The sequence below is a fragment of the Gasterosteus aculeatus genome, chromosome 18 (assembly GCF_964276395.1).
Source record: "Gasterosteus aculeatus chromosome 18, fGasAcu3.hap1.1, whole genome shotgun sequence".
Classification (NCBI taxonomy): Eukaryota; Metazoa; Chordata; class Actinopteri; order Perciformes; family Gasterosteidae; genus Gasterosteus; species Gasterosteus aculeatus.
The window spans coordinates 14,229,111-14,254,974 of NC_135706.1; the positions used below are offsets into that span (position 1 = coordinate 14,229,111).

Here is a 25,864-nt window from a genome sequence, read left to right on the forward strand (position 1 = left end):
TGCGGTCGGAGGGGGGAGAGAAGAGGACGGGAGCTGCGTTAGAAGAGGGCACCGAAGGAAACTGAGCGAGGAAAGGGTGGAGGAGGGTGGCGGAGGAGGTTATTAAGACGACCCGTGACACATTTGTTCGCATCTCCCCCCTTTTTGTCCTCTCTCCGTACTCACCAGAAGTCAACTGCGCGATGAGCGTGCTGTCTGAAGCCATGTCGGCGGTGTTTTTGCGGGCTGTGAGCGGCCGCCCTGTAGCTGTCACTGTTTATCCACCAGGAAGAGGCTGCCTCCATTCAGCTCCGCGCGCACACGGTCCCGGCTGCGTCTGGGTATCCCTCCGCCCGGCGGAGAACTAGTGCGACGGAGTTTGATTTTTTTTTTTTTTAAACACATAAACCGTGTTTATTTAGCAAAAGATAACAGCCGTTGAAAGACTCCCCCCCACCTCCTCTCCCTGCGAGGAATTCAGTCGCTTGTTTGTTTGAACCTCCACCCCCCCCTTCTTCTCTCAATCTCTAAAGCGCAAGCCCTCCCGCGGAGGAATACGAGCGGGGTGCTGCGCCCCGCGCATGCAGAGGGGAGGTAGAAATGGCAGCCTGCTGTTAGAGGAGGACACATTGCTGCAGAATGGCCGTTACCTCCGTGGCCGAACGACGCGTCTCACGTTTTAGTCATTACAGGCACACACGTCCACGGTTAAAGAACTTGTAGCGGAGGGTTTACAGCGCAGTTCCCGTCCTATTTTTCTGCAACGCATTGGGCAGCTGCGGATGTAGAACATGGCTGCCGTGTTCGGAAGGGGATTTACAGCCGCTCCAACCGTTTTCAGCGAGTTGTTATTAAATAACGCACCTTTCACCGTCCTCGTTGTGTGTGCGTGCGCGTGTGTGTGTTTGTGTTATCTGTCGCGGTTGTGTAACGAGATGTCTGGCTCGCTGTGTGAGAGCCGCTCGGCGGGGAAGTCGTCCATTTCTCTTCCTAATTCTGGCAGGCAGTAAAATGGGGGAAGGGTTGAAGAAGAAGAAGAAGAAGAAGAAGAAAGGGGGATGCAGCTTAATTAATGAAACCTGATGAATTACAGGGATTTTAATGCCAATGAGACGTTGAAGCAAGACTACCAAAGAAATGCATCACACGGCTCCCTAGAAAAGTTGTGAAAGAACAACACTCGTGTCCCACATCAAATAGCACGTTAATACTCTTGTGTAACAACAGTGTGTTTTATATATTAATTGGACGCGTGTTCTCTGCAGCATTTGGCCCCCGGAGTTTCCCAGAGGGACGGTCCGTCTTTTGACCTTTTGAACTTTGTACTGGTGCGTTCGTTCGCAGTGAGGCGTTGATGGAGAAACGCTTTACCAACCGCTCTGTCGGAAAGTACTTGACCCCACTTCATCAGATGCAAAGCGAATCATTCCTTCGTGAGGCCGACGTTGTGTTTTGTTACAGCAACCCAGCACAAAATCCAGTGGGAGACATTTCCACGAATACGGTGACATTATTTTCTTTCCCCCTGTATAATAACCCCGGCGTGCATTGTGCTGCTGTTGTGTAATTACCCAAATAATGAATCGCCGGTACTTCACCATTGAATGCGTTTTGTTTGATCCAATGCGCTTGTAAAGCCACCACTTTCCTATTTATAGAGAGATCTCTGTCTGACTTAAATCCCCAGCAGAGAAGAAGCCGACGATCCACCAACTTGAGCAGATGACTGATTCAATTTCAGCCTGTTATTGACTGAAAGTGTTCTTTTTGGGGATGAAATTTTGGCTGTCACACCGCTTTAATGTATTTAAATAAGAAACTACGTTATTCTAACAAATGGTCGATAACTGACTCACTACTAAGCATTTAGGAATAGATAGCAGTGCAGTGTCTTTGTATCAGGACTCGTTTTTGGTTCAGTTTTTGTAGCTTTTCCTCGATCTTGTCTCGGCCTCAGAGGACTCTGGACGTTATTTTTGGACCACAACATGCGGGAATCTCACCAAGCTGTCAGATGTATTTGTTAACATCAATACTGTGATTGCTTAGAGAAGAAGTTTTTCCATCGAGTCCTCTCTCATGAAGAAGGATCTGCCTTCATTCAGACAGCCGCGAACCAAACACGGACCCAACGGGCAGGAACGGGAGCGTCAAGCGACTTCCCAACGCTTTTAACGGCAACGGCGCTCCGGCAGGCGCGTTTACTCGCTCCCCCTCGATGAGGCGGTGAGTTGGTTTCCGATGCTTTGTGGTTCCCGGGCCACACAGCTGTAAACTCCCAGGCCCGATGATGATGATGATGAGGATGATGAGGCAGTGCTTGATTACTGACTGTTGCTCACCAACAAAAGGTTGACCCTCCAGGAGGCCAGACGGACCGGTGAAACACGCGTGTGGGGGGTCACGCCGCGTGCCGCTGTGCTGGCTGACGCGGCCACAGGGCGGCGACCTCTTCACACCCGTTTAACCCAAGTGCTTCCTGAAGTTCTTGCCAAACGACTGACGGCGCTTCCTTCCAAGATATTTGTGTGGTTTTTGAACGTTTGTCTCAGTTGATTATCGCGCGTGTTTGTTCGCTGAGCTCTACACTTTTTTTTTTCCCTCCCTGTTCTGGATTCTCTGGTTTGGGTCAAAAGGTCGGATCATCTGGTGGGTTTTCCATTGGAAAAACAAACCTGTCAAAACCAGCAGTTGCTACCGCCGTGTTGTTCAAATGGGCTGCCGAGGATACGTTTTTAACTTGGCCTCCAGCATCTGTGGTATTCAGACTCCGTGTTGAAAAGAAAGTGAAACTCGTCCACATCGTTCGTCCGTCAGGGAGCGAAAGTTTGTCACTAAAATGAAGAGAGCGTAACCGCTGTCGACAAATGCTGACCTCTCACTTCCTGACACAGCAGTTGTATTTAACACAGCAACGCCCCGGGCGACCCGTCACACACACACACACACACACACACACACACACACACACACAGCGCCGGCATTGTGTTGGTTTAAAAAAGTACATGAACATGGACAAAGTGAAAAGCGGCTCTCCAACGAGCTGAACGCAACACACACACACACACACACGTTACCCGAGGTCGCCCAAACAAACAGCACCGGTGACAACAAAGAAAAGAAGAAGAGAAATAACAAAAGAGACACTTTTTTTTTTTAAAACACCCGAAAATAATTACATGACGTCTACTTTTCTTTTTTTTTATTTTCAAAATATTCTTCCAACAGGATGAAACTCCAGAGAAGCCCAGAGGGTCCAAAGCTGATAGAGGCGTCTAGAACAGAAGCACCACTCATTATTGCTACGTCACTGCAGGACAAGGCTGTCAGGAGGGGAGGCAAATGAAAAGATAAGTGTGGGGGGGTGAAGTCAAACGCAGAGACCCGTGGACGCGTTCGCTCATCGCACACATACAAAAGGAGCTGTGTGAAACGCAGCGGAGTCTTAAGAACTTAAATATTATTTTTAAAAGCTGCAGAAAGACCCTCGGTGGAGACCACAAAGACACGCAGAGCTGGTCTGGAGAGCTCCACAGTTCACGGACCCCCCCTTCGGGGCGAGACGAGGGACATCTGCAGCCGCCCGGTTAAAAGCGCCTCATCCCGTCTCTTTCTAGGTGTCTCAAGAGCGGCGATACGGAGGGGAGAGGAGCAGGAACTACGCTGGGGGGGGCGAACGGACGCTGGTCGTCCCGTCTCTACTATCACAAGTCTAAAAAAAAAAGAATTCAGCATGGTATAAAAATCGTCAGTAAAAAAAGGATGCTTCTGCTGCCGCGGCGTCGGGGGGTTGAGGGGGGGGGGGGGGGGGGGCGCGATGTCGGAGGACGCGCCCCGTCGTCTTCACGCCTTCTCCGCGGCCGCCTCCTCAGTTACCTGGAAGGGGAGGACAGAGATGAACCCGTCACTCGCCACAAAGGTGCATTTCAAGTCGCTCTCCCCGCTCGCCACAGCACTCCACGGCACACTGTCGGCGTAAACGTTTGCTCGGCTGACGTGCAACTTTTGAGATAAAGGTTTAGTGTCCAAACACGCACTCTGGAGACGGAGTAGAGACACTCGAGCGTACCCTTAACTCGGACCGTCTCACTCTGGCCTCTCACTGACATCAAGGAGGGAGCCGAGCTTCTGATGGAGGACACACTGACAGACGGACGAGACACGTAGATCTGTGTGTGTGTGTGTGTGTGTGTGTGTGTCAGGGTGGTGATGCAGTGGAGGATCAAAGGTGCGGATGAAGTGGAAGTCGTGTTTTTTACACAAATGGACAAAATAAGGATAAAGTTATTTTCTCGCCCGTCCACGAAAGAATACGTTTTTATTTCCGATTTCCCCCCTCGTACCTCTTTGGTCTTGGTCTGTCCGTTCTGGGCGGGGCCGTCGTCCTTCTTACCCTTGGCGACGCTTTTCTTTGCCTTCGCGCCCTTATCGTCCGCCACCTTCTGCACGGGGGCAATAAAAGAGAAGGAAAAAATACCAAAAAACATGATCAGAGATAGATTTTACAATCTATAACCTACTACTTCAAACAAATGTGCCCTGCATAGTGGAGATGTGGCTGCAAACTATGACACACTGTAACAAGTCCATGGGGAAATGAATAAATTGTGCGTGTGTGTGTGTGTACCTTCACGATGGCCTTCTTGGCCTTGGTCTCAGCCTTTGGTGGAGCAGGTTTCTACAAATTAAGCAGAAGACAGTTAGGACAGACCAACTAAACAGTGCATGGTTATTGAATTAATATTATTCATGTATTATCTGTGTTATTAACCTTCTCTACACTCTTTAAAACCCTGTTTCTTCGACTACAAGAGCGGTTGGCGAATTCATTAGGACCGCCTCCCTCTCTACATCATTTATAATAATCATGTTAAGCAGTGTGATCTGACACTATTCCTGCTTCTTCTCCGAGGGGGCCGAGCAGAGACAACAGCAGAACGTCTGCATCAGACGGGGGTTCAGATTCTGGCCGCTCAGTGCGTTTGCTGCAGAGCTTTTCCAGGCCGCCGAGAGCGGAAGCTGCCCTGATGCCACGAGCCACAGCAGCAGTGCTGCGAAAAGGTTTCGTCGTGAGACGCTCAGCTCTTCTCTAGGAATCAGTGACCTGGAGGAGGCGCGGAACGACTACATGCAGGAAACTCCGACGCTTGTTTGAAGACACCGGAGGGACTACATGTCTGTGATGCACGACATGCTAGTTGCTAGATGCATTTCATTAAATAAGCCGTTCCATCGGGGCCGGTCAGACACAAGGAAACACCAGATCAGAAAACATGCAAAGAAATTACAGTCAGCATATTTGAATAGTCAAAAGTAGTTTGATAATTTGGGAAATACACCTTTCCATCTTCTTACTCTCATGTCTGCTTATTAAAAGGACACTAGTCAAGAGATGCTTAGCTTAGCTTAGCATGAGCGATGGACACAGCTGGCACCGTGCTGGGGTCCGAAAAAATAGTCCCCCCCGTCCAAACAGTGGTTAGTTGGTTTTACACTTTTTTTGCACGGATTAAAATAAATGAGATACAATGTGTTTATTTGTGAGCTTTAGGATTCCAGTCTTTAGCCACGTGGCTGCAAGCTGCGTAATAAGCATATTTCCCATAGTGTCAAATGATCTCTCCAAAGTGCTCATGCAAACGGACAAACCTCCATACGGTTTGGTTCAACATGTAAAGTTCAACACAGATAAAAAGATATTGATGTATGTGGAGCTGCATGATCACGTAGAACACATCCGCAGTAACGTGCTGGATACTATCCTAGTTGTCCGTGGTCAGACCTGCAAAACTATTTGAGCATTTTTGCATTCTACGGTTGGATCACGCAGCCCCAAACATCAACAAGCCGCTGCACCAGACGAGACGGAGACGGACAAAGACAACGGAGAAAAGACATGCGTACCAAGCCGGGCGCTCAGGGAGCACGTTTATGGAATCGCCTCGATCGAATCCATAAAACTGGGTGAGGACTTTGCTCTGAGCCTTGGTAGTATGACACCTCCTATCCCACAAGACTGAGGCGGGAGGTGGAGTGAGGAGGAAGAGAGGTGAGGACGGGAAGGTTGAGTGGGGAGGGGGGGGGGGACGAAACTTACCGCTAACAACCTCTCTGACCTTCTGGGGGTCTATCGGAGCAAGGGATGATCAATGAGAGACAGCGACAGAGAGAGACAAATATCAGTTGTACCTTCGCAGGCTGATCGTCGGCGCCTGGTGTCCTAATCATTAACCGGTCATGTGTTCATTCTCTCTCACACACACACACACACACACACACACACACAAATACACAGCACGTAAATGCACGCCCCCACACGGCACACACTGATCAACATTTACCTCCTGCTTCGTCACTTTGGAGGCCTCCTTGCCCTCGGGACCCTCTGGAGACTGAACAAGGAAGGGACAGACCGTTACCACAGAACCACATTGTCCCATTTGGGGCTTTTCGGGGGGCAGTGGACCTCTAGGGAGAGATATCATGTCGACGGTACCCCCCCACACGTGCATCGTGGTGCACATCATCTGAAAGCCGGGGACCATGAGGATCCGATTGAGATGCACCTCAGAAGTCTGTGTCAAGTTGTTCTGGTCATGAATCAAGACTTAATTCGTTACTCGTTCATTAACCGCTCAGCTGCCCCTGGATGGTCAATAAGAGGGGCATCATTCATCCTCTGGGGGTCCTCGTCTCTGGCGGTAAAGTTTAACGAGGCCCTGCTTGTCCTAAAGGTCACAGCAGGTCAATTGATAGAGTAAAGTTGACTTTTAAACCCTCGTCTCACAACCGGTACATTTAAAGTGACTTCTTCTGTTTACATCCTCTCTGCGGAGGAAGCAGACGACTAATGCAAATCACTAAGCAGTACATCAAGGTCAAAAGGTCACAAACTGAAATCTACTAAGAAACGCTGTACTTCTACAACGCAAATCGTACCGTTGTAATGAATATTAACCGGCTTAAACGTGTGTTGATTAAGCAATCGTGAACAGATAAATCATCTTTCATCAGGAAAGAGTGAATATGTTCTAGAGTTCTTATTTTTTATAATTGTTAATTGGAAATGTGGGTTTGGGACAGCTGTTGTTGGATGAAAAATTGGATTAAATTGTATGTAACAACTTGGTTGCTCGTCGCAAGAGTTTTCCCGAATGGTCCATAATTAAACAAAAGCATGTTGTATGTAACTTGATCCCTGGAGACGCACATTTGAATGTGTTCATCTCTTCAAACACCTGAGCTCCCATTACGCCGCGACGGAGCGTGAAGACGCACATGCTGCATCGCCGCCAACGCGCACATTGGAGGACACGCAGCTGGACTGCGGGCAGGTGAGGAGCGCGTGCGCGCCATGAGATGGAAATAGAACGCTGGTTTAAATCCCAGCAGGTTTGCAATCGAATCAATCTGCATGTGGGCGACCTCCGCCGCCCCTAGAGACACCCCCGACCCCCCCCCCCCTTCCCACCCCGACCCCCCCCCCCCCCCATTCTCTGTCCTCAAAGGTGGATCCGCGCAGACAATGGCATGTTTTCAGATGGCAGAAAAGCCCTTTTTCATGTAGGCGCCGGTGCGCTGGAGCCCCGCCACGGCCTCTGTCCGAATGTCCCCGATCCGCTCTCGCTATTTCCGTCCTCTCCGCGGAAACGTGGGTCGGTTCTGTCGGCTTGGCGCTTTGGCGTTCACCGCCAGCAGATGCTCAACGCGAGACGGAGAGGTGGCGATGTGCCGTGGGTCTTATTACCAAGGATCAATACGGCGCGCCGCGGAGAACCATTACCGAAGCACGTCTCCGGTGAGATTTACGCATCTCTCCATCCGGCGGCTCCGCCTGACATTCGCCAGTGCGCGCAGTGGAAGGGGAAGTGGCGCATGAAACGACTTGAAGAAACGGCCATTGAGATGAACGCGGGCCACGTTCACTGCGTGACAAAAAAAGATGAATGTGTATAGAAATAAATAAGATATCTCGCGTGGATAAAAAAATAAATCCAAAAGATTGCGACCGAAAAAATGCGCTTCCTCAAACTTTGGCATCAGCTCACCTGCCGCGACGTCGCCACAGAAATCGCGCAGCGCAATTTTCCTCGAATGCAAAAGAGCAGGAAAAAAAAAACAACTAAAAAAAAAAAAGAAGTACAGAGAAGTGAGCCGGACGGCGCGGGCGACACTCACCTTTCTCTTCGGCATTTTACGCGTGAATTATTCTCCACCAGGCTCGGACGAACTGAGGTCAAACCCGAAGGTCCAGAAAAAGGGGGGGGATTTGAACTAACCTCGGAACACGGGATCAATATCTAGGCACCTTCGGTAATATGTTGATTATATGCACTCCCCAAAACTCCACAGGCCCGCCTCCGACGGCCATTGGGCACAGCAGTGCGAATCCTCTCCTGCGCGGACTCCTGATTGGCTCCCACCGTCTCCATGTAAATAGGTGACTCGCGGCGATTGGTCGGGGTTGATCAGGGGGCGCCTGTGATTGGCTGCGCGCTCTCCCGTGCGCAGATTCCACCAGTCGGCCGCGGCCGAGAGGGGAATACGGAGACGGGACCAATGAGAGCGGGGCGCGAGTCTAGGTGGATCTGGGTAATGTAGGATGCGAGAGGGAGAGAAAGGTATACATGAAAAATACAAAGGACCAACGGCACAACGTCAGGCTGGAGGAGCTCCAGAACATCTGGGGGGGGGGGGGGGCATTGTGTCTTGTGGGGTTTCCACTGCTGTAAAGAACTAGAGCAGCATGCAGCTGATATGGCAGAACACATGAGTGCAGAGGCCCCTGCAGGACCCTTTATAATACTAGTAAAACAACACATTGAACTATATGAACATTGAACTATATGAACGCTTATAAATATAAAGGGTTGAAGGTAAAATGATACATTTAACATGCACTAGTGTTTCATTCGTGTTCATCTTTCCTTAAACTCTTCCACCCAGATGGTGGTTTGGAACACGCAGTTATCTTTCCCCGCACGTCATTGACTCGTGAACAGCTTCTCTGGTTGGGTCAAAGAATATTTAGCATTATTGATAAGCCTTTTACAAAGTTACATTTTCAGACTTAACTTCAGACTGAAACTGAACTCTTGTGTAAATCACGCTGTGCAGTATATGAGTACAAATAGTATATAAGTGTATACAGCAGATATAAGAAGACGATGTTGTCATAGTGACTTCAGCCACAGGTTTGTGAGTTTGGTCGTCAGCATTCTTTTTTTTAATTCAGATGTGACTCAGGAGGTCGCAGCCAAGTACGACTAAACGCTAAAGGATTTTTTTATTTTCTGCTAGATCTTTAGCACAATAATTCAAACACAGAAGGCCAAAAAAACGTTCTACAAAGAAATCTACATTAGCAGCCTCGACATTCTTGTGTAGCATCACAATAGACACACACACACACACACACACACAAGCTCACGGGGACAAATGTCACAATAGACAGAGCTTTCCTGGCCAAAGCAACAAAACCCTTCATGTTAGAACCCAGAACACACAGGAGCAGGTAGCTCGATGCCGCTCCACTGTTCCCTCACACATTCACACAGTCAGCTAAACGGCAGCGAAAACACAATGAGGAACATGTACAGCAGATACACACACACACACAGAGGAGAGACACAAAAGGAGTCCACGCTGAAAAGGAATCCTCCCCGGAATGTGGGTTTAAATGTTTTATTTGATTCACTTCTCTCATGCCGTCACTCGTCATGTCCTTTTGGTGGTTTGCTTTTGCAAAGAGGCACACAAAGTTTCCACCTCGAACAACGGTTACGCAAAAAACACACAACTGATCGATGGCGGCTTGGAAATTTTAGTGGTTTGATCCTCACACAATACATGAAAAAAAAACACTTTTGAAACATAATAATAAGTAAATAAATAATAAATAAATTCATTGAATATTATCAGGTCTATGCTAAATGCTAGCTGCTGAGAATGCTAGCTGCTGAGAATGCTAGCCGCAGATGTTCAGCATGTGTGATGTTTAGCTACCTAGCATGCTAACATTGTCTGGGACACACGTCCAGCTGAAGGAGATTAGAATTAGACCAAAACGTCGAGCAATTAGAGGAAAATGTCCATTTACTATCAAAGAGGCCCTATAAAAAAAAGATGCCGTGACACTTGGTGAGTGATCCGAAACATCACGACGTGTGAACCAAAAGTGGGAAGTCTCATAAGTTCCTCAACTGGAGAGAAACCAGAGGAACCTCGTTGCACCTAAAAGGGCCCAAGCTGAGCCATGTGTCCGGCGTGTCCCTGCGTATATGTGGATCTTCAAACGGCCCATTGCAAGAGAATGAAAACGCCATCATTTAGATTTAGTGGTACACTGAACCTGAACCCGCTTCAGAGGCCTCATGGGAGGTTTGGCGGTTTTTACTTCAAGCTTTCCTTTAAGCGTGTGAGCCACAGCATCAGATGTACCACTCGAGTTTGACAGTAAAGGACACTCTGAGACGGTTAGTGACAGCTCACCTATTTATCACGTTTACTCAGAGGCCTTTAAATGCTTCACCCGTCTGTGCTTTGGAAATAAACCCGTGAGCGCTGCCAAACAGAAATGACGAAAAAGACACATTCTGTAAAATAGCAATTAACAGCAAATGAACAGCGAATTGAACTGTGAGCCTCTCGCTTCTCGGAGCATCTTTAGTTTTTAAATGGACATAAACCGGTCAGGCGGGACTTGAGCGACACCTCGTGGATGCAGAGAGTCATTATTGTTGCATGGCGGCCATTGCATCGCACTTTCAGCACCGTCATCACCAGGGGAGAGAGTGGGGTGCTGTGTGTGTGTTTGTGTGTGTGTGTGTGTGTGTGTGTGTGTGTGTGTGTGTGTGTGTGTGTGCTCGTGGGGGTTCACGTCTTTAGACCTGAACGGAGAATTTAGGAGGACACTTTTACTTTTTTCTGCATTTACATAAAGGAACGCCCTTCACATTTGACATACCTCAATACAATTTATTGTTCAATTCAAATTGTGTATGTTTCATTTGAAATAAAAGGAAATTTAAAAATGCATGTAACCTGACTGTCACCAATATGTCTATTAATAACACCGAATCCCCCCGCCCTGCATTACGTCATTACGTCATGGGCACCGGTGCATTCGCAGTTTTTTTTTTTTTTTTTTTTTTTTTTTTGCAGCCTTCCGTGCAGAGAAGCACGTACCTGCAGGAGACACCGGACAGCGGTTCTGCCTTCGAACGATGCTGCTTTGGTTTTAACATCTTTAAATAAATGCGACAGGCCGGTTAGGAGGCGGAACTTCCGTCCGGCTGTTTATCTCCGTGTGCAGCCTGCAGGCGTCCCGTGCACCATCACGTAACGAGGTAAGCTTGTTGACGTGCCACCTTTTTTTTTTGTTGTTGCGTTTTGTCAATTCGTTTCTTCGCCACCGATCCGCTGAAGTGTCGCTCAGGTACGTGCGCGTCTCTCTGTTGCACGCGCAGCTGCGCGTTGTAGCCGTTAGCTCCGCAGCTGAAATGCTGTAAGAATTATAATAAACATTTAAAATAACAAGGAGATCGGCTTTCTTTTTCCTCAGGCCTCCGACAGGAAGCCAGTCATCTCGACATTTGTGGGTTCTCAAAGATGCATTTTAGAGTGTGTGTGTGTGAGAAGATATTATATATACACACACAATCTGCCAAAATGTCATATGACATCATCATTGTTCCTCCTGAGATGAGCTTCCTCCATGTTCATGTCAACTGAATATGACCATTGACTTGTTGTTGCTTGGAATGTCACGTTCGAGCTCTATTAGCTGAACTAACTTCACGCCCCACAGGGCTGCTGATGATCATTTTTCTTTTTTTTGTACTGATCCATTTGTCTTCTGAGATGCCGACGAATATCGAAACCGCTAAAATGTACCATTAATGTTCCCCGTGCCGATTGTGTCGTCTTCAAATCGTTGACAGCTCAAACTCTGAATACATTCAATGTGCAATGAAGTTAAACCGAGAGTCTTCATATTTTAGAAGCTGGAACCAGCCAATTTCTAACTGAGTTTAGTTAGCCATTACTAACTAAATTAGTAATTGATTATAAATCAGGGGACATACATCTTTTACAGTGCAACCACTAAATTATTCAAAAATATCCCCTTGATTCAAAAGGCCTTTGGTTGCAAATGGGCTTCATGTTGGTTTTTATCATCGCCAAGATCTCTCCGTTTTGCACAGTCTCGCCTGTCGACAAGTGAATAAAAGACCAAGTGGTTTGTGAAAACTAACAAAGTAGGTCAACTGCCGAATGTCACACCCATCCAGGAATGTGGAACAATTTAAGACAAAGTGCCTTTAATGGCAACGCGCGGAGCTGGAAGGGCTGCAGCGTGGTGGCTCCATACAAGACCTTGCTCGGCCTCCCTGACTCCTCCCTTTTGATCGCAGGTTGTCCCGTCACACGCCCGCGCTATGCTGGGCTGTTTGCTGCGACGAGGCTGCGGCCCTCTGGTTCTCCTGTGGGGCCTGATGCTGCCTCTGGTCTCCCTCCGCCGCCTCAACCAACACGGGGGCCGGAGCCAGGGCCCGAGGGATCGGCCCAAGCTGCTGCTCCTGTCCTTCGACGGCTTCCGCTGGGACTACATCGACCGGGTCCCGACGCCAAACTTCCACAACCTCATCGACAACGGCGTGATGGTGGAGCAGGTGGAGAACGTGTACATCACCAAGACCTTCCCCAACCACTACAGCCTGGTGACGGGGCTGTACGCCGAGACGCACGGCATCGTGGCCAACGAGATGTACGACCCGGCCGCCAACCGCTCCTTCTCCATGGAGACGGACAGTATTTACGAGTCCTGGTGGTGGGAGGAGGCGGTGCCGCTCTGGTTGACCATCCAGAAAGCCGGAGGGCGCAGCGGGGCCGCGATGTGGCCGGGGTCCGACGTGAAGATCCACGGCGAGTTCCCCGATCGCTACCTCCCGTACAACGCCTCGGTCTCCTTCGAGGACAGAGTGGGGCGCATCATCGAGTGGTTCTCCGCACCCGAGGAGGAGGCGGTGGACTTCGGGGTTCTGTACTGGGAGGAGCCGGACGAGAGCGGGCACCTCCTCGGGCCAGAGAGCTCCCTCATGGACCCGGTCATCATCGACATCGACGGGAAGCTGGGCTACCTCATCAACGAGCTGAAGAAGGCCGGGCTGTACGAGAGCGTGAACCTGATAGTGACCAGTGACCACGGCATGGCGCAGCTTTCCCCCGACAAGATCATAGAGCTGGACCAGTACGTGAGCAGGGACCTGTACACCTGGGTGGACAAGAGTCCCGTGGTTGGAATACTGCCCGTGGAAGGTACCCCTTTAAAACACCTCGTTACATTCAGAGCAAATAATTCACCTAATGTTTGGTGAGATGATCTGTTTGGTGGATATGAAGCTGCTGCTAGAAACGTAGCTACCAGGGGGGGGGCAGCTAACCTGGGTCCGTCCTAAAAGATGACAAAAAAGCGGCTCTAAAACACGGCGATGAATGCGTTGTGTACGTTCTTCTCATCCGTCTTATCAGGCAGGAACGACGAGGTGTACAGCAAGCTGGTGGACGCCAACCCCAACATGGTGGTGTACAAGAAGGAAGACCTCCCCGAGCGCTTCCATTATCAACACAACATCAGGATCATGCCCATCCTCATCGAGTCCAAGGAGGGCTGGACCATCATGCAGAACAGGACCGGGCCCTTCATGCGTACGTATCACTGCGTCTCAATCTTTGTGGCTGAACACGTTCGACTGTGTTCTTTTTTCCCCCCCTTGTTTCAAGCTCCAGTCTGCTCTATTAATAGCTTCACAAGGGCTCATGCATTACCAGTTGTAAAAGACGTCCGTGTGTGTGTCTGGGTTTGGTAGTTTTTCTCGCGCCACCTTAAAAGACGTCCTTCCATAATTCCTAAAAAAGAAAACTCCCATTAGACATCTTTGACTGCGTGAGCGTCCCGTCCCAGCCAACCAGCTAACGTCCCCACCCTGCTGTTGAAGTCTATATAAAACAATAGCAGTTACTGTCTGCTTCTCAGTGCATTACAGTGGTGGCACTTATAGACCCGGCGTGCACGAGTCGCTCCTTCATGATGATCATCGGCGAGAGTTTACAGGGCCTGCACCTCCTGGTTGTGACAAGTGGAGTGAAAGTGGATTTAGTTCTCCTCTTTTTTTTCCGCCGTGTTTGACTCGGCTGGAGCGAACCGTGACCGCAGTAAATCATCTGGGAGGGCGGCAGAGCCGGGTTCCATAAATCTCCCCCTGCCCCCGAGTCGCCGGACGTAGAAACTGGCGATCTATCGACAACCATGCAAACGTGTATATCTCGTCTTCTTCCTCCAGTGGGGAACCACGGCTTCGACAACACCCTGCGCAGCATGCAGCCCGTGTTTGTGGCCCGTGGGCCGGCCTTCCGCCAGAATTACCTCAAGGACTCCATGCGCGCCGTTGACCTCTACCCTCTCATGTGCCACATCCTGTCCGTCCCCGCCCTGCCCAACAACGGCTCCCTCCGGAACGTGCAGGACCTGCTGTCCCAGGAGCCGGCCCGGACCACGCCCAGCGCGCCTCCCGGGGCCGACGTGCACTCCTACGCCCCCGTGGTGGGCTCCTTCCTCGGCGTGGTGATGGTGCTGGGCTTCCTGGTGGTCTACATAAAACAAGTGACCCTCAAACAGCTGCCCTCGCTAAAGCACAGGAGCAGGGAGATGTCGCAGCCGCTGCTGCAGGAGGACTTGCACCTGTAGCCGGAGAAGAAGAAGAAGAAGAAGAAGAAGAGGAGGTATTGCTCCCCCAAGGTAGTGCGCTCCGTTCAGAAGAACCCCCCCCCCCCACACACCCCTCACGCCATTTAATCTCATTGTGCTGCTCTATTTATCAGTTGGAGTTAAAGGGAATTCAATTCACTCACGTAAAGATGTGCATCTGGCGTTTTTTGAGTGTGAGGGAGATGTTCGGGCTCCTGGTTCAGGCTTAATCGCGATAATAAACCTCTACTTGGGCTTTAGTGGCTTTGCTTTAGTTGTGGATTTTTACCCATCTCATCTCCTCCTCGTCGTGTAATAACAGGATTTTCTCCTGTGATTCTAGGAAGTACGAACCTTTGTTGGCCCAAATCTGAGACTCACAGGTGTCCGTATGCTCGAAACAAACCTGTCTGAATGTTTTCGCGAAATAAATAGATGTTAGAGAGGGAATTATTTTTTTTTTTTAATTACATCTCTAAGCATCTTATAAGTCATCATTACAACTGACTGGATTTGTTTTAATCCATAAAAATAAAATCTTATTTCCTGATGACCTACTCCAAAAAATGACTCCAGGACAAGTAAATGTGTCTAATAGTCCAGCGGATTGTGGCCCAGTTGCTGTGGCCAAACATCCGTCAATACGACTCATCAATGATCAGCAATTCCTATCGGCAGCAACAAATCCATCGGAAATTTCCTAAAAGTTGCGTTTGCTCACTTTGGTTGTTTGTCCGTTTTTTTGAGTTTTCTGATCCGTCACCTCGTTCTGCTGAAAGGGATCCAAGCTGAAGAGCCACAGAGAAGCTTGAGAAGGATAGTTACACACACCGTGAGACTAGTGTTCCTCCATGGCATCATTGTTCTGCGCTTGGGAAGAATGTTCCGATCATTTCGGGCTGAAGTTGTATGTTTCTGAAGGTAAAAAGTAAAAAACCAAGGCGGATCCAGATGTAAATGGCACCTTTCAAACCGACGTCAAAGTGCCTAACCGAGGCGGTCCATCAATACAAACCGTTTGGAGCATACTGACACCCGCCACCACCCGTCCTGCTTGTGCTCTGACTTCTATAAATGCTGTGGTGTATCAGGAAAGTGATCGATATTAGTTTAGTGCCGGGATCGCGGTTTGTTATTTTTGAATGTTACCTGGAAGTAGATGTTCCTCTAAAGACTGTGTGGGTAATCCCGTCGGCCGACGACCTCACGACCTTTGCTCTTTAGTAGTGAGTTACCATTTGCCTTTTAACTTAACGGAGAACGTGTCTCCGAGGTGTGCAATCGTTAGTGCGTCAAGTCTGTTGTGTGTTTTTTTGTGTAGGGTTTGTGTTTGGAGTTCAGCTCTCATACGTCGTAACCATTTGTTGGTGAACTGTAAAGTGCAATTGCTGTCGGTCAGTTTTTTGTCGTAGGGATTTTAAGGGTTTTGTTTCGACTGGGCGGAGAACTGTTGCCCCTGATTTGCACTATGGGATAGAGATGAAACGGAACCAAGGGGCAGAAGCTGGATGCTTTTTTGCACTTCCTGTTGCTAGTGGCCATCTGAAATGATGGAGAAAAGAAATAGGTGCCTCTTGCCAAAGTTTTTCTCTTTTCAGAAACAATTGATTTTTTTTTCTCAGTTCTTTTCAATGCATTGAGTAATACATGTGCCCCCCCCCCCCATCCTCACCGCCCCCCAAAAAATAAACATAAATGACAGACATCACTGTGATACTAAAAATGTAAATTCTAAAAATCAAAGCATTTTTATTGAAATTGTTCATTGTGTGATAATTGTCTGCTTGTTTTCCCTGGCTTGTTCAAAGAAGAATGAAATCCATCCACACGGTACTTTAGTAATTCAATTATAATTTGTTAGAAAAGAACCAATGTATTAGATCAGCTTAATCTGGTGATTATTAACTTGTTTTCAATTTACAAACAAACTCTTTGCCATGTTGATGCAATTAAAGACATGTGAAACCGAGACACTTGTATTTTATTCTGTGTGTTTTACACACAGTGCAGACCTTTAAAGTCATATTGTGACAATAGGTCTTATGGTGAATAAAAATAGTAACGAGTTATAGTGACTGAAAGAGAATCCTTTGTTACAAATAGTAAGGCCCTGCTTGGCATTTTCTAGAAATGTTTCAAAAAGATGATGAAATAAATTGTACAAATTCACTTGTCAATAAATAACTGAATTTGTACACTTTGTTTACCAATCATAAAAAAATAAAGCAGAAATGATTGTAAAATAATGATAATTTGAACCTTTGCTAGAGAAAATATGTACAGATAAGATGATTTTCAAATTATTTGAGATAATCTGTTATACATTTTGTTTAACTAAATACATTTATAAACATTTTACTCACTCGAGCACTTTCCACCTTTAATAATTTCCTTTAGAAATATTATTTTAAATTGTTGCACCAACAAACCGGCCGAATGTCTCGCTTCAGCTCAGCTCCTCCTTTTAAATCTCTCATGAAGTAGTCCAAGGTTCTCGAGAGGTGTTGCGTTCGAGACAACGTGTCCTTGAAGGCCTCGACCTTTGCATAAATTACCTGTTAACTCGCAGGGTCAAAGGTCACCTCCGAGCTATCGCTGGAATTTGCCCGGTGGCTCAGTCAGTCAGAGGCAGGCGCGACTGTTCCACCTCGACGGCTCTCCTCCAACACCTCCAGGGGCCTCCGCGAGGACACGCGCGTACGCAATAAGACTACTTTAAAAAAGACCAAAGACAACAAACATGGAGCACGTCTATGACGCAGCGGAGGAGGGGAGCGCGCGCGGAGCCGCCGAGGAGAACCCGGGCGCGGGGAAGGAGCCGCCGTGCGGCGAGGTGCGGGTCCACCTCCCCGCGGACGGAGCGCGCGGCTCCCCGGACTACATGGACACCAGGGACGAGGACAAGCGAAGCAGCTCGTCCTCTTCGTCCAGCGACGACGAGGAGGAGGAGAAGAAGGAGGAGGAGGAGGAGGCTCCCGGAGCTGAGGAGGTGGTGGAAGCGGCGCAGGTGGAGGAGGCGAGCGCGCGGGAGCGCCGCGGGTCCCGACGCTCCTCGGCCTCCTCCTCCTCCTCCTCCTCGTCCCTCGGAGACCCGTGCGACGACCCGCCGCTGCGGCCGACGGCCCTGGGAGAAGCCGCCGCGGGAGACGACGGGATGATGATGTGCTACACGCACGCCGGCACCGACTCCGCGCCGCAGGAGTCCGTCGACTACAGCCTGAAGACCCTGGAGGAGGTCCGGCCGGATGAGAGCAGCGCGGCGCCGCCCGACCAGCCGGACATCTCGCTCTTCGTCAAGGTGAGACTTGTTGGTGCTGCGGGGGCGACGCGGGTCAGGCGGCATGTTGACATTAGTTCTGCATTCAAAAGATCTACTCAAAGTACCAGAAGTAGAGATACTAAGAGATCTGCTCAAAGTACCAGAAGTAGAAAGATCTACTCAAACCAGATACTCACTGGATCATCACTGAGTGCAGCCTGCAGAAGGTGGTTTAATTACTTTATAGACTGATCTGGGGATCACCAAGTATTATACTGACCTATAAAAACTTAATCATAATTGATTTGTTGATTTATTACTGTTGATACTATTAAATGTATTTATTTTTTATTATCATCAAACAATATTTCCCTCGAAGTTGAAGTATAAAGTTTCAGAAAACTGAAATACTAAATTAACTGTTTCATTTGAAAACCAAACAAACTGGCACATTCTGCATTTTTGGGACAGAACATTGAAATGTGTGTATGTTGCATGTCACCAAATCATCATCATCAAATGAAAATATAAATAGTTTGCACGTATTTATAACTATTGTATTAACTAGAACCTCGAGGCCGATGGTCCCTTAATCTACATCCTCTCTGCCGGCCATCAGGGGGCGACTCCTCTGGGTGCAAAATAAATCACATTTTATAGACTGAGAACATCATTCTACATCTGACTTTAATTTATTACCTAAGTAAACACAAGTTCATGGTTTCAATCTGTAGTTTAAGAGTTGATTCACTGAATTCTGGTCCCATTCATTGTGAAAAAGGCCACATGTAGGGTGTATTGGCAACGGGTGAAATGACCATTTAATAGAAGTGTGAATATATACATACACATATATGTGTGCATATTACAAAATATGGTTTCAGTAGGTAAAATGTCAGGAACATTGATCTCTTGAACCAGTGACTTTAATGTGGAGGCCGCCCGATGTAATAATTAACTAATTTACTGTACGGCCATAGAAACCGGGGCTGAACTCCATGCCTGAGCAAATCCCACTGTGTGTTTTTGCTGCTTTCGCGATAGGGCCGGTCTGTGCGGGTGGGGGCCGCTATCAGCGCAGCCAGGGGTCACTTTGCTGATTTGGACAACAGAGATTGAGAGTCATGTGGGTCGGGCTCCGGGAGCTCAGCGAGAGGCCTCGTCACGTCCATGTGCGTTGTCCGGGTGTGTCCAATCCACGCAGATGAGAACAACATTTGATAATCGCGGATACCACCCCACCCTCCGTCTTATCCAAATCGTGGGCGGATTTCCCAACGGTCTCCAGCGATCGCCATAAACCAGACCCATAAAAGTGGGGCGGGAGCGAGGATGCCGAAACCCGACTTGGCTCCTCTGCTGCTGTCTGAGATAACAAAGGTGCTGCAGACTATCGCCGCCGCCCCGCGCGAGCGTCTTTTAATCCCCGTGTTAGTACGATAACAACTCCGTTTAAGATAACAGACAAACGTAGAGGATGTTGAAAATGTGCATGCGCGTACAATCACATCAGCTCCATGTGGCTGACTTTTCCCATCTCGCAATCAAGACATAGCCAAGTGGAGAGTTCAAACCCCCCCTCTGCCTTTTCTCTGGAGGAACACACACAGTTGGTTACTGTTTGATGTTCAGGTGAATGATTGGCCCAACGAGTCGGGGACCTTTTGTCTCGAGAGGACAACAAAGGTTTCTCGTAAGCCTTTGATGGTCGATCAAGGATTTTCGGGAAACTCGCTTGAGATAAGATTTGACATCACTGTCCGTCTATCTGCTGGGTAAATGTACAGCTAGGACTTGCAACCAGTTAGCTTAGCATAAAGGACTGGAACCGGGGAAGCTGTTGATCATCACTGTCCAAGTTAACATAAACTCCCCAAAGCGCCTCAAAGCTCAATAATTAACTGATAGTCTTGTATTCGAGGGTGAGAGATCTTCTCATCAAACCACCAGCAAGAAAACATGTAAATATGTGAGTTGAATATGTCGAATGGTTCCTTTATCGCTTACATGGTGTCATATAGGAATAAGCTTGCCCTTTTTTTTAAATTCCAGATGTTTCATCATCAGCTGCTTGCTTTAGCATTTCTAAAACACCAAGCAGCGCTCTTACACCCTCCCCCCCCCCTTTTCATATTCTGTTGCAACCTTATGCTAAAATACTTTAATTCCATACTCAGGCTGTGTAATTCAGATGAATTATCACATATCAACGGAAATAACGTGTTAACATCAACTAAAGTCAGCGTCTTGTCAGGGCTGTTTTCATCATGCTGGTGCTGTGATTAAGACCCGTGCAGATGTAGTCCGCCCTCCACCCGCCTCCTCATACACACTGAACTCCTCCTGGAGGTCTGTGCTGCACGTTGGCCCGACGGCCAGGAGAGGGCGCTGCGCCATAAATAGAATCTATATCTGGCCCCTTCCATTTATTACCTTTGTGTGTAAACCAGCAAATATTCTTGCGTTAAAACCAAAGTGGGTGATTCCCAGAGGAATCCTTCAGGTGATCAACGGTAACCTCAATCTTTGTACTTTATATTTGTGGATTTATTTGTGTCTTTATAGTCAACCGGATCAGACCCTATAAAAAGGACAAAAGTGAGGCGATGGTTTTAAGAGAGATGAGACGGACGGGAGGGAGGTGATTGTAGAGTGAGTGTGAGTGTGTGTGTGTGTGTGTGTGTGTGTTAGATGGGAGTTTGGTTGCAGCGGTGGATGATGGGGCTCCGCCCCCCCCCGGTTATAGACGGACACCTGTTGTCCGTTTTGTGTCAGTGAGAGCTGGCTGTGCTCTCCATCTGTGTCCAAATCAGAGCGCGGGGCTCCACCTGCCACCTGGACGGGACGCACACGAGGCGGAGGGCCTTCTTGGGACCAGAAGGTGGAGGACATCATCAAATCAGGGACTAGAAAACAAACACGGCTCCTCAAGGGGCCGCCGGCGGCGGAGATAAACTCGGTGAAGATATCTCAGGGTTTTTTTTCATCTGTTTTTTTTGAGAATGTAGCCCTTCCAAGGACAAAGCAAAGGACTTCAGGTAAAATAAAGATAAAAAGAATCAAGGTGACCAGGCATCATGACCACAAACAGCCAAGACAGAGACCCTGATATCGAGCTTTTTGTCAAGGTAAGACAAAGACCGTGGCTCCGGTATTTTCCTAAAAATGAAGTTTTAACTGAATGTGGGGGCAATGAATGAGCAGCGCTGCGTGTTGTGGAAAGCTGGTGTAACTCAATAGTGGAGGTCGAGTTACGGCGGCACCGGCACGTTCTGTTGGCCCCGGATCGCAGTGACAGTGATACCGAAGCGGCTCGCTGGCGGAGGGCCGTTACTCCAAAACACACATCAAAGGAACGAAGGGGCTTCACTGCACGCGCACTTTTCTTAATTCAAATGCAGCTGACGAGACGCACCTGAGGCTCGGGGGTAAATGTTAGAGGGAAAACACCTGAAGCAGGTGAGGCGGAGGGAAGCAGGTGGAGGAGCTCTTTGCCGGTGCAGAGGCCGCTCTCCGTCTCCAGGGAGACCCGTCGGCCCGGTGACGGGAAGTCAACCGGCGCGTTCATTTTCATGATGCAACGTTGTTTCAGTTCAGCAAACACGTATCGCCGGGACCTTTGACCTGCATAAAATATAAACAACGTTCAGACACACATCGTCACACAATTTATTATGTTACCCAATGGACGCAGATTGGTCGCATCGCGGGATCCTCTTTTTAGTCTAATAAGTATGACACCGGGTTACTTTACAATGTTCCCTCCCAGTGCTCATCTATTATTTCCACCCTGTGTGCGCACCGGATCACGTGGCCTCCAGCGGACCCCTCAGCGGACCCCTCAGCGGCTGCATACACCTGCCCCCGTGCCCTCGTGCCCTCGGGCCCTCGGGCCCGGTTGTGTGTGGCAGCCTTTGTTCCCCCCCCCCGTGTTCTAGATGTTGATTGGCCTTTTATCAGCGGCCGTGTATTGTGTTACTGTGTGGGCCCGGCCGCGACAATGCACGCGCGCTGCGGCTGTACGGCAGCGCCGGGCGTCGGCGGCTGGCGTGCAGACAGTTGGCTCAGCTACTTTTCGGCTGAGCGCTCCGCGTGTTCTGGCGTTTGCGAGGTCGTTGTATCTCTTATCACGGGTGCTGCTTCCGAGTCAATCGTGGAAGGACATTTGTGTCACCAGCCACCTCAAATATATGAAGTACGGCTCTGCAGGTGCATAAACTCCTCTACTTGTTTATTGAATAGTTTTGTTTCCAAATGCCGGATGTTCTAAACGAAGCCTCTGTTGACCTTGGGGTCATTGCACCTACTTTGCTCCGCGTTGTGGGCGTCACTGCGGACCTACTGGGCCGACCCCTGCAGGCCGGGAACCAGGTGAAGGAATCCCTGTATGTATAATTCAGGCCGGCGATGTGTGTCGGGTGTCAGTGCTGATGCTCTGCTGCGTTTCCACGCAAGCCCTACGGAGAGGAAGCCGTGCCGAGACAGACGTCCAACATCAGGACTTTGAGGGGTTGAGAGCAAGTCAGGAACTCAGACCAAAGCAGGGTGGGACAAAGTAAAGACCGAGACCTTCATGAAGTGATCCTGGGACGGATCTGGGGTACTACGACCACGCTGCACACCAGCACACACCATTATAGTTCATCGTACTGAGGGTCCTTTTGCTTTTACTCGTGTTTACACGCGTTTGCAGGATTTTTTTTTTTGACGAACGACCTCATTGGTCAAATAAGGGTCAAAAGATAAGAGTCCGCTAACGTCAATATGTATTTGATTGTGAGCAAGGTTGTCAACCTGGGAACCAGCGACTGACCACATCCATGCGTCAGAAGTGTGCCGACTCCCCCCCTGAAGCTCCGCCCCCGCCCCCCCCCCCCACCGCGTCTCACCTCCTCACCTCTTTTTCTCGTTGGCAGGCCGGCAACGACGGGGAAAGCATCGGCAACTGTCCCTTCTCCCAGCGCCTCTTCATGATCCTCTGGCTCAAAGGAGTCGTGTTCAACGTCACCACCGTCGACCTCAAAAGGTCAGCGGGGTCAGGCGGCGTCACAAAACACACCCACATCCAGCCCCGTCTGTTTGTCTGTGTGTGTGTGTGACTCTCTCTCTCTCCCCCCGCAGGAAGCCGGCAGATCTGCACAACCTGGCTCCGGGGACGCACCCCCCTTTCCTCACCTTCAACGGCGAAGTGAAGACCGACATCAACAAGATCGAGGAGTTCCTGGAGGAAACGCTCAGTCCCCCAAAGTAATTCACCCGGAAGGCTTTACGGCCGACTGCACGGCGCGCCGATTCATTTCCCCCCCCCCCCCCCCCCCCCTCGGCGGCGGCGTCGCCGCGCGACGGACAGGAAACGCTTCGCGCCCAATAAAAGCCCATTCGCGGCTGTTTTGTTGTGCGCGCAAACTGTGACTGCGCTGCTTTAGTGTGCGGCAGCCTGTGTGTCATTTTCGAAATAGCACCAGGGTTTATTATTCCTCTTTATTATATATAGTCGTTCCCATGAAGCAGCTTCAGAGAAAAACATCAGATCAACTTAATGCTTCTTTTAGTGCTTTCCTGCGTCTATAAATGGAGCTTAGTGTGAGAGCGCTTTAAGGGGCGCGAGTGCAACGCTCCGGTCCAGGTGTTAAATCTATCCAGATGCTTTTCGTTCTGCCTGCGCCTCTGACTGCCCCACCCCCCCCCCCCCCCACCCTCCCCTTCCCTCTTCTGCTCAGGTATCCCAAACTAGCCGCCAAGCAGAGAGAGTCCAACACAGCTGGAAACGACATCTTCGCCAAGTTCTCGGCCTACATCAAGAACACCAGACCGGAGGCCAACGCCGGTGGGCCGCTCGCTTTGTTCCTCCCAGCTCGTAGTCACAGAGGCAGACGCGACGGCTGCTGTTAAATCCCCCCACTAGGTCGTAGCAGAGCTCTAACCCACGCGTGTGCTCAGTCCTAGAGAAAGGTCTCACCAAGGCCCTGAAGAAGCTGGACGACTACCTGAACAGCACGCTGCCGGACGAGATCGATGCCGACAGCCTGGAGGAGGAGAAGGGCTCCGAGCGAAGCTTCCTCGACGGCAGCGAGCTCACGCTGGCAGACTGCAACCTGCTGCCCAAACTGCACATAGTCAAGGTGAAGAGGGGGGGGGGGGGGCCTTCATCAAAAGGTCCCGTTAAGGGGGGAAACATGGAAGGGGACAGAAACGGCTCATTTTATGATTCGTGTTTGTATTTCTGCCAATGGATCCCCCCCAAAATAAGCTGTTTCTTGATAATCTCTGAGAAACAGTATTTGAATTCATCTTTAAGGGAGGAGTTCAATATGGCATCCCTAATATCCAGTAGGGTGTTAATGTTTGATGGGTTGTCGTGGAAACGGGTAAATAAGCCCAGTCGTAGATGGAGGTTTGTCTTTGCTCCGCCAGGTGGTGGCCAAGAAGTACCGCAACTACGACATCCCCTCCGACATGTCGGGGGTGTGGCGGTACCTGAAGAACGCCTACACGCGCGACGAGTTCACCAACACCTGCGCCGCCGACGGCGAGATCGAGACGGCCTACATGGATGTGGCGCGGAGGTTGGCCAAGTGACCTCCGGGAGACGACCCCGAGCTGAAGCGCCGCACAAACAGACAAACGGTTAAACGGACTCATTTTAACGCAACTCACCGGGTTTTCAGGCCGCGTTCTCTCCGACACGTCGGCCGGTTATTTATTTCCTCTCGACGCGAAGCTTCGCTTTCGAACGTTTCTGCGAGCCGCGTCTGTCGGGGTCCTTCTCTTTATTTGCTCCAAAGTCCACGGAGTGACTCATCGCGCGTTGGGACGCGCGCACACCTCCATCCATCGATGATTGATGATTGCAGCCCTTTGTGCTTTTGCTGAATGTGCATGTTTGGATGCGTAGATTAGATTTTTTTTTGACGTCACTGTTTTGTTTCCTTGAGCGCATTTTGAAATTCATTGATTTGAACACAAGGTTGATTTAGGTTGAGATTAAATGCTAGATGACATTGATGGCTTAGAACAAAGCTTGTTTCTCATTTGTTTGCATGCATGAATCTGTTTTTAAAAATCTAAGAGTTAAGAGCTTGTTCTTAAGATGAAAAAGTCCCTCAACTCATGTGCCTTTATTTGGAATAATCAACATCTATGCCAATGTCCCCGATGAGAGAGTATTTATTTAGATTAGAAAAGCGTCTTCCAGGTCATCGATGGTCGCCCCTCCGCTCCGAGGAGCCCATCAAAGTTCAGAAAGTCTCATTGTCCACACGGCGGCGGGTGGACAATGTGTCTCGGGGCTTATCGTCTTTGGCCCGGCGTCGGGCTGCGACTACGGCGAGACTTCCTTTTAAAACCCCGTGTGGTTTTGGACAAAGCACACAGAGTGAAATCGGAGCTCACTGCGAAGCTCCACAAATAAAATAATATTTTCACAAAATCCGCTTCTGCCTTTTCTTCTCTGCGTTGCCGGCCAGGTGATCAATCAGCGCTGACGCCTGGCGAAGGGGGCGGGCGGCGCCGTTGGGGTGATGGTCGAAGGTGCCGTCCTGAAAAGGGTTAAGTGGGCCTGACTGCGTTGATCAAATCCAGCGGTGCAGCTCTGGTTCTCCGTCCAGAGAGAGAGAGAGAGAGAGGGGAGGAGGGGAGGAGGGGGAGGGCGAGAGAGTGATGACCGTTGACAGGCTTAAATAGAGGCTTCCATGCCAGGGATCAAACGCCATCCCTCTTCTCCACTCTCTCATTAAGACGGAAAACCCGAACGCCGCCATCCGATCCGTCTCCATTTTCCCCTCAAAGGAGTCTGACTTGAAAGATCCGCGCCTGTCGGATTTACAATGGTGGGCCGCGCGGTGTTTACCGAGACGCGGCCCTGCCAGAAACAACAG

At 49.5% G+C, this 25,864-nt stretch overlaps 3 protein-coding genes across 10 annotated transcripts; 2 read left to right on the plus strand and 1 right to left on the minus strand.

The window, feature by feature from the left end:
- Nucleotides 1-3,166: 3,166 nt before the first annotated feature.
- Nucleotides 3,167-8,578, minus strand: hmgn3 (high mobility group nucleosomal binding domain 3). Of its 6 annotated transcripts, none has more exons than XM_078093547.1 (7): nt 8,158-8,344; nt 6,321-6,371; nt 6,077-6,106; nt 4,607-4,657; nt 4,323-4,421; nt 4,017-4,148; nt 3,167-3,855 (listed from the first exon to the last, which is right to left on the minus strand). In XM_078093547.1, exons 1-7 carry the CDS (start codon nt 8,170-8,172, stop codon nt 3,823-3,825), a joined length of 411 nt encoding a protein of 136 aa, XP_077949673.1. In that variant the 5' UTR covers nt 8,173-8,344; the 3' UTR covers nt 3,167-3,822. The 6 variants fall into 6 exon arrangements, with proteins under 6 accessions (XP_077949673.1, XP_040017252.1, XP_040017253.1 ...); XM_040161318.2 differs by having other exon boundaries at nt 4,049-4,148; nt 8,158-8,341; XM_040161319.2 differs by lacking the exon at nt 6,077-6,106 and having other exon boundaries at nt 4,049-4,148; nt 8,158-8,578.
- Nucleotides 8,579-11,105: 2,527 nt separating this feature from the next.
- On the plus strand, nt 11,106-16,697 carry enpp5 (ectonucleotide pyrophosphatase/phosphodiesterase 5). 2 transcript variants are annotated; one of them, XM_040161315.2, is made up of 4 exons: nt 11,106-11,327; nt 12,396-13,299; nt 13,513-13,689; nt 14,325-16,697. In XM_040161315.2, exons 2-4 carry the CDS (start codon nt 12,420-12,422, stop codon nt 14,726-14,728), a joined length of 1,461 nt encoding a protein of 486 aa, XP_040017249.2. In that variant the 5' UTR covers nt 11,106-11,327; nt 12,396-12,419; the 3' UTR covers nt 14,729-16,697. The 2 variants fall into 2 exon arrangements, with proteins under 2 accessions (XP_040017249.2, XP_040017250.2); XM_040161316.2 differs by having other exon boundaries at nt 11,162-11,416.
- Nucleotides 16,698-17,298: 601 nt separating this feature from the next.
- On the plus strand, nt 17,299-25,416 carry clic5b (chloride intracellular channel 5b). Of its 2 annotated transcripts, none has more exons than XM_040161317.2 (6): nt 17,299-18,026; nt 22,904-23,013; nt 23,109-23,234; nt 23,708-23,814; nt 23,928-24,109; nt 24,402-25,416. In XM_040161317.2, the coding sequence occupies exons 1-6, from the start codon at nt 17,469-17,471 to the stop codon at nt 24,564-24,566; spliced, it is 1,248 nt and encodes a 415-aa protein (XP_040017251.2). In that variant the 5' UTR covers nt 17,299-17,468; the 3' UTR covers nt 24,567-25,416. The 2 variants fall into 2 exon arrangements, with proteins under 2 accessions (XP_040017251.2, XP_077949677.1); XM_078093551.1 differs by lacking the exon at nt 17,299-18,026 and adding an exon at nt 20,631-21,115.
- The last annotated feature ends 448 nt before the right edge of the window (nt 25,417-25,864 follow it).

Excerpts from the sequence above, each read along its gene's own strand:
- hmgn3 (XM_078093547.1), bottom strand. Across the intron at positions 4,422-4,606 it reads CCAAGAAGGCCATCGTGAAG|AAGGTGGCGGACGATAAGGG; the intron begins GTACACACACAC and ends GCCCCCGTGCAG. Across the intron at positions 3,856-4,016 it reads GTCTCTACTCCGTCTCCAGA|GTAACTGAGGAGGCGGCCGC; the intron begins GTGCGTGTTTGG and ends CTCCCCTTCCAG.
- enpp5 (XM_040161315.2), top strand. The coding sequence starts at position 12,420 with ATGCTGGGCTGTTTGCTGCGACGAGGCTGCGGCCCTCTGGTTCTCCTG. Across the intron at positions 13,300-13,512 it reads TGGAATACTGCCCGTGGAAG|GCAGGAACGACGAGGTGTAC; the intron begins GTACCCCTTTAA and ends CCGTCTTATCAG. Across the intron at positions 13,690-14,324 it reads CAGGACCGGGCCCTTCATGC|TGGGGAACCACGGCTTCGAC; the intron begins GTACGTATCACT and ends TTCTTCCTCCAG.
- clic5b (XM_040161317.2), top strand. The coding sequence starts at position 17,469 with ATGGAGCACGTCTATGACGCAGCGGAGGAGGGGAGCGCGCGCGGAGCC. Across the intron at positions 23,815-23,927 it reads CAGACCGGAGGCCAACGCCG|TCCTAGAGAAAGGTCTCACC; the intron begins GTGGGCCGCTCG and ends GCGTGTGCTCAG. Across the intron at positions 24,110-24,401 it reads CCAAACTGCACATAGTCAAG|GTGGTGGCCAAGAAGTACCG; the intron begins GTGAAGAGGGGG and ends TTGCTCCGCCAG.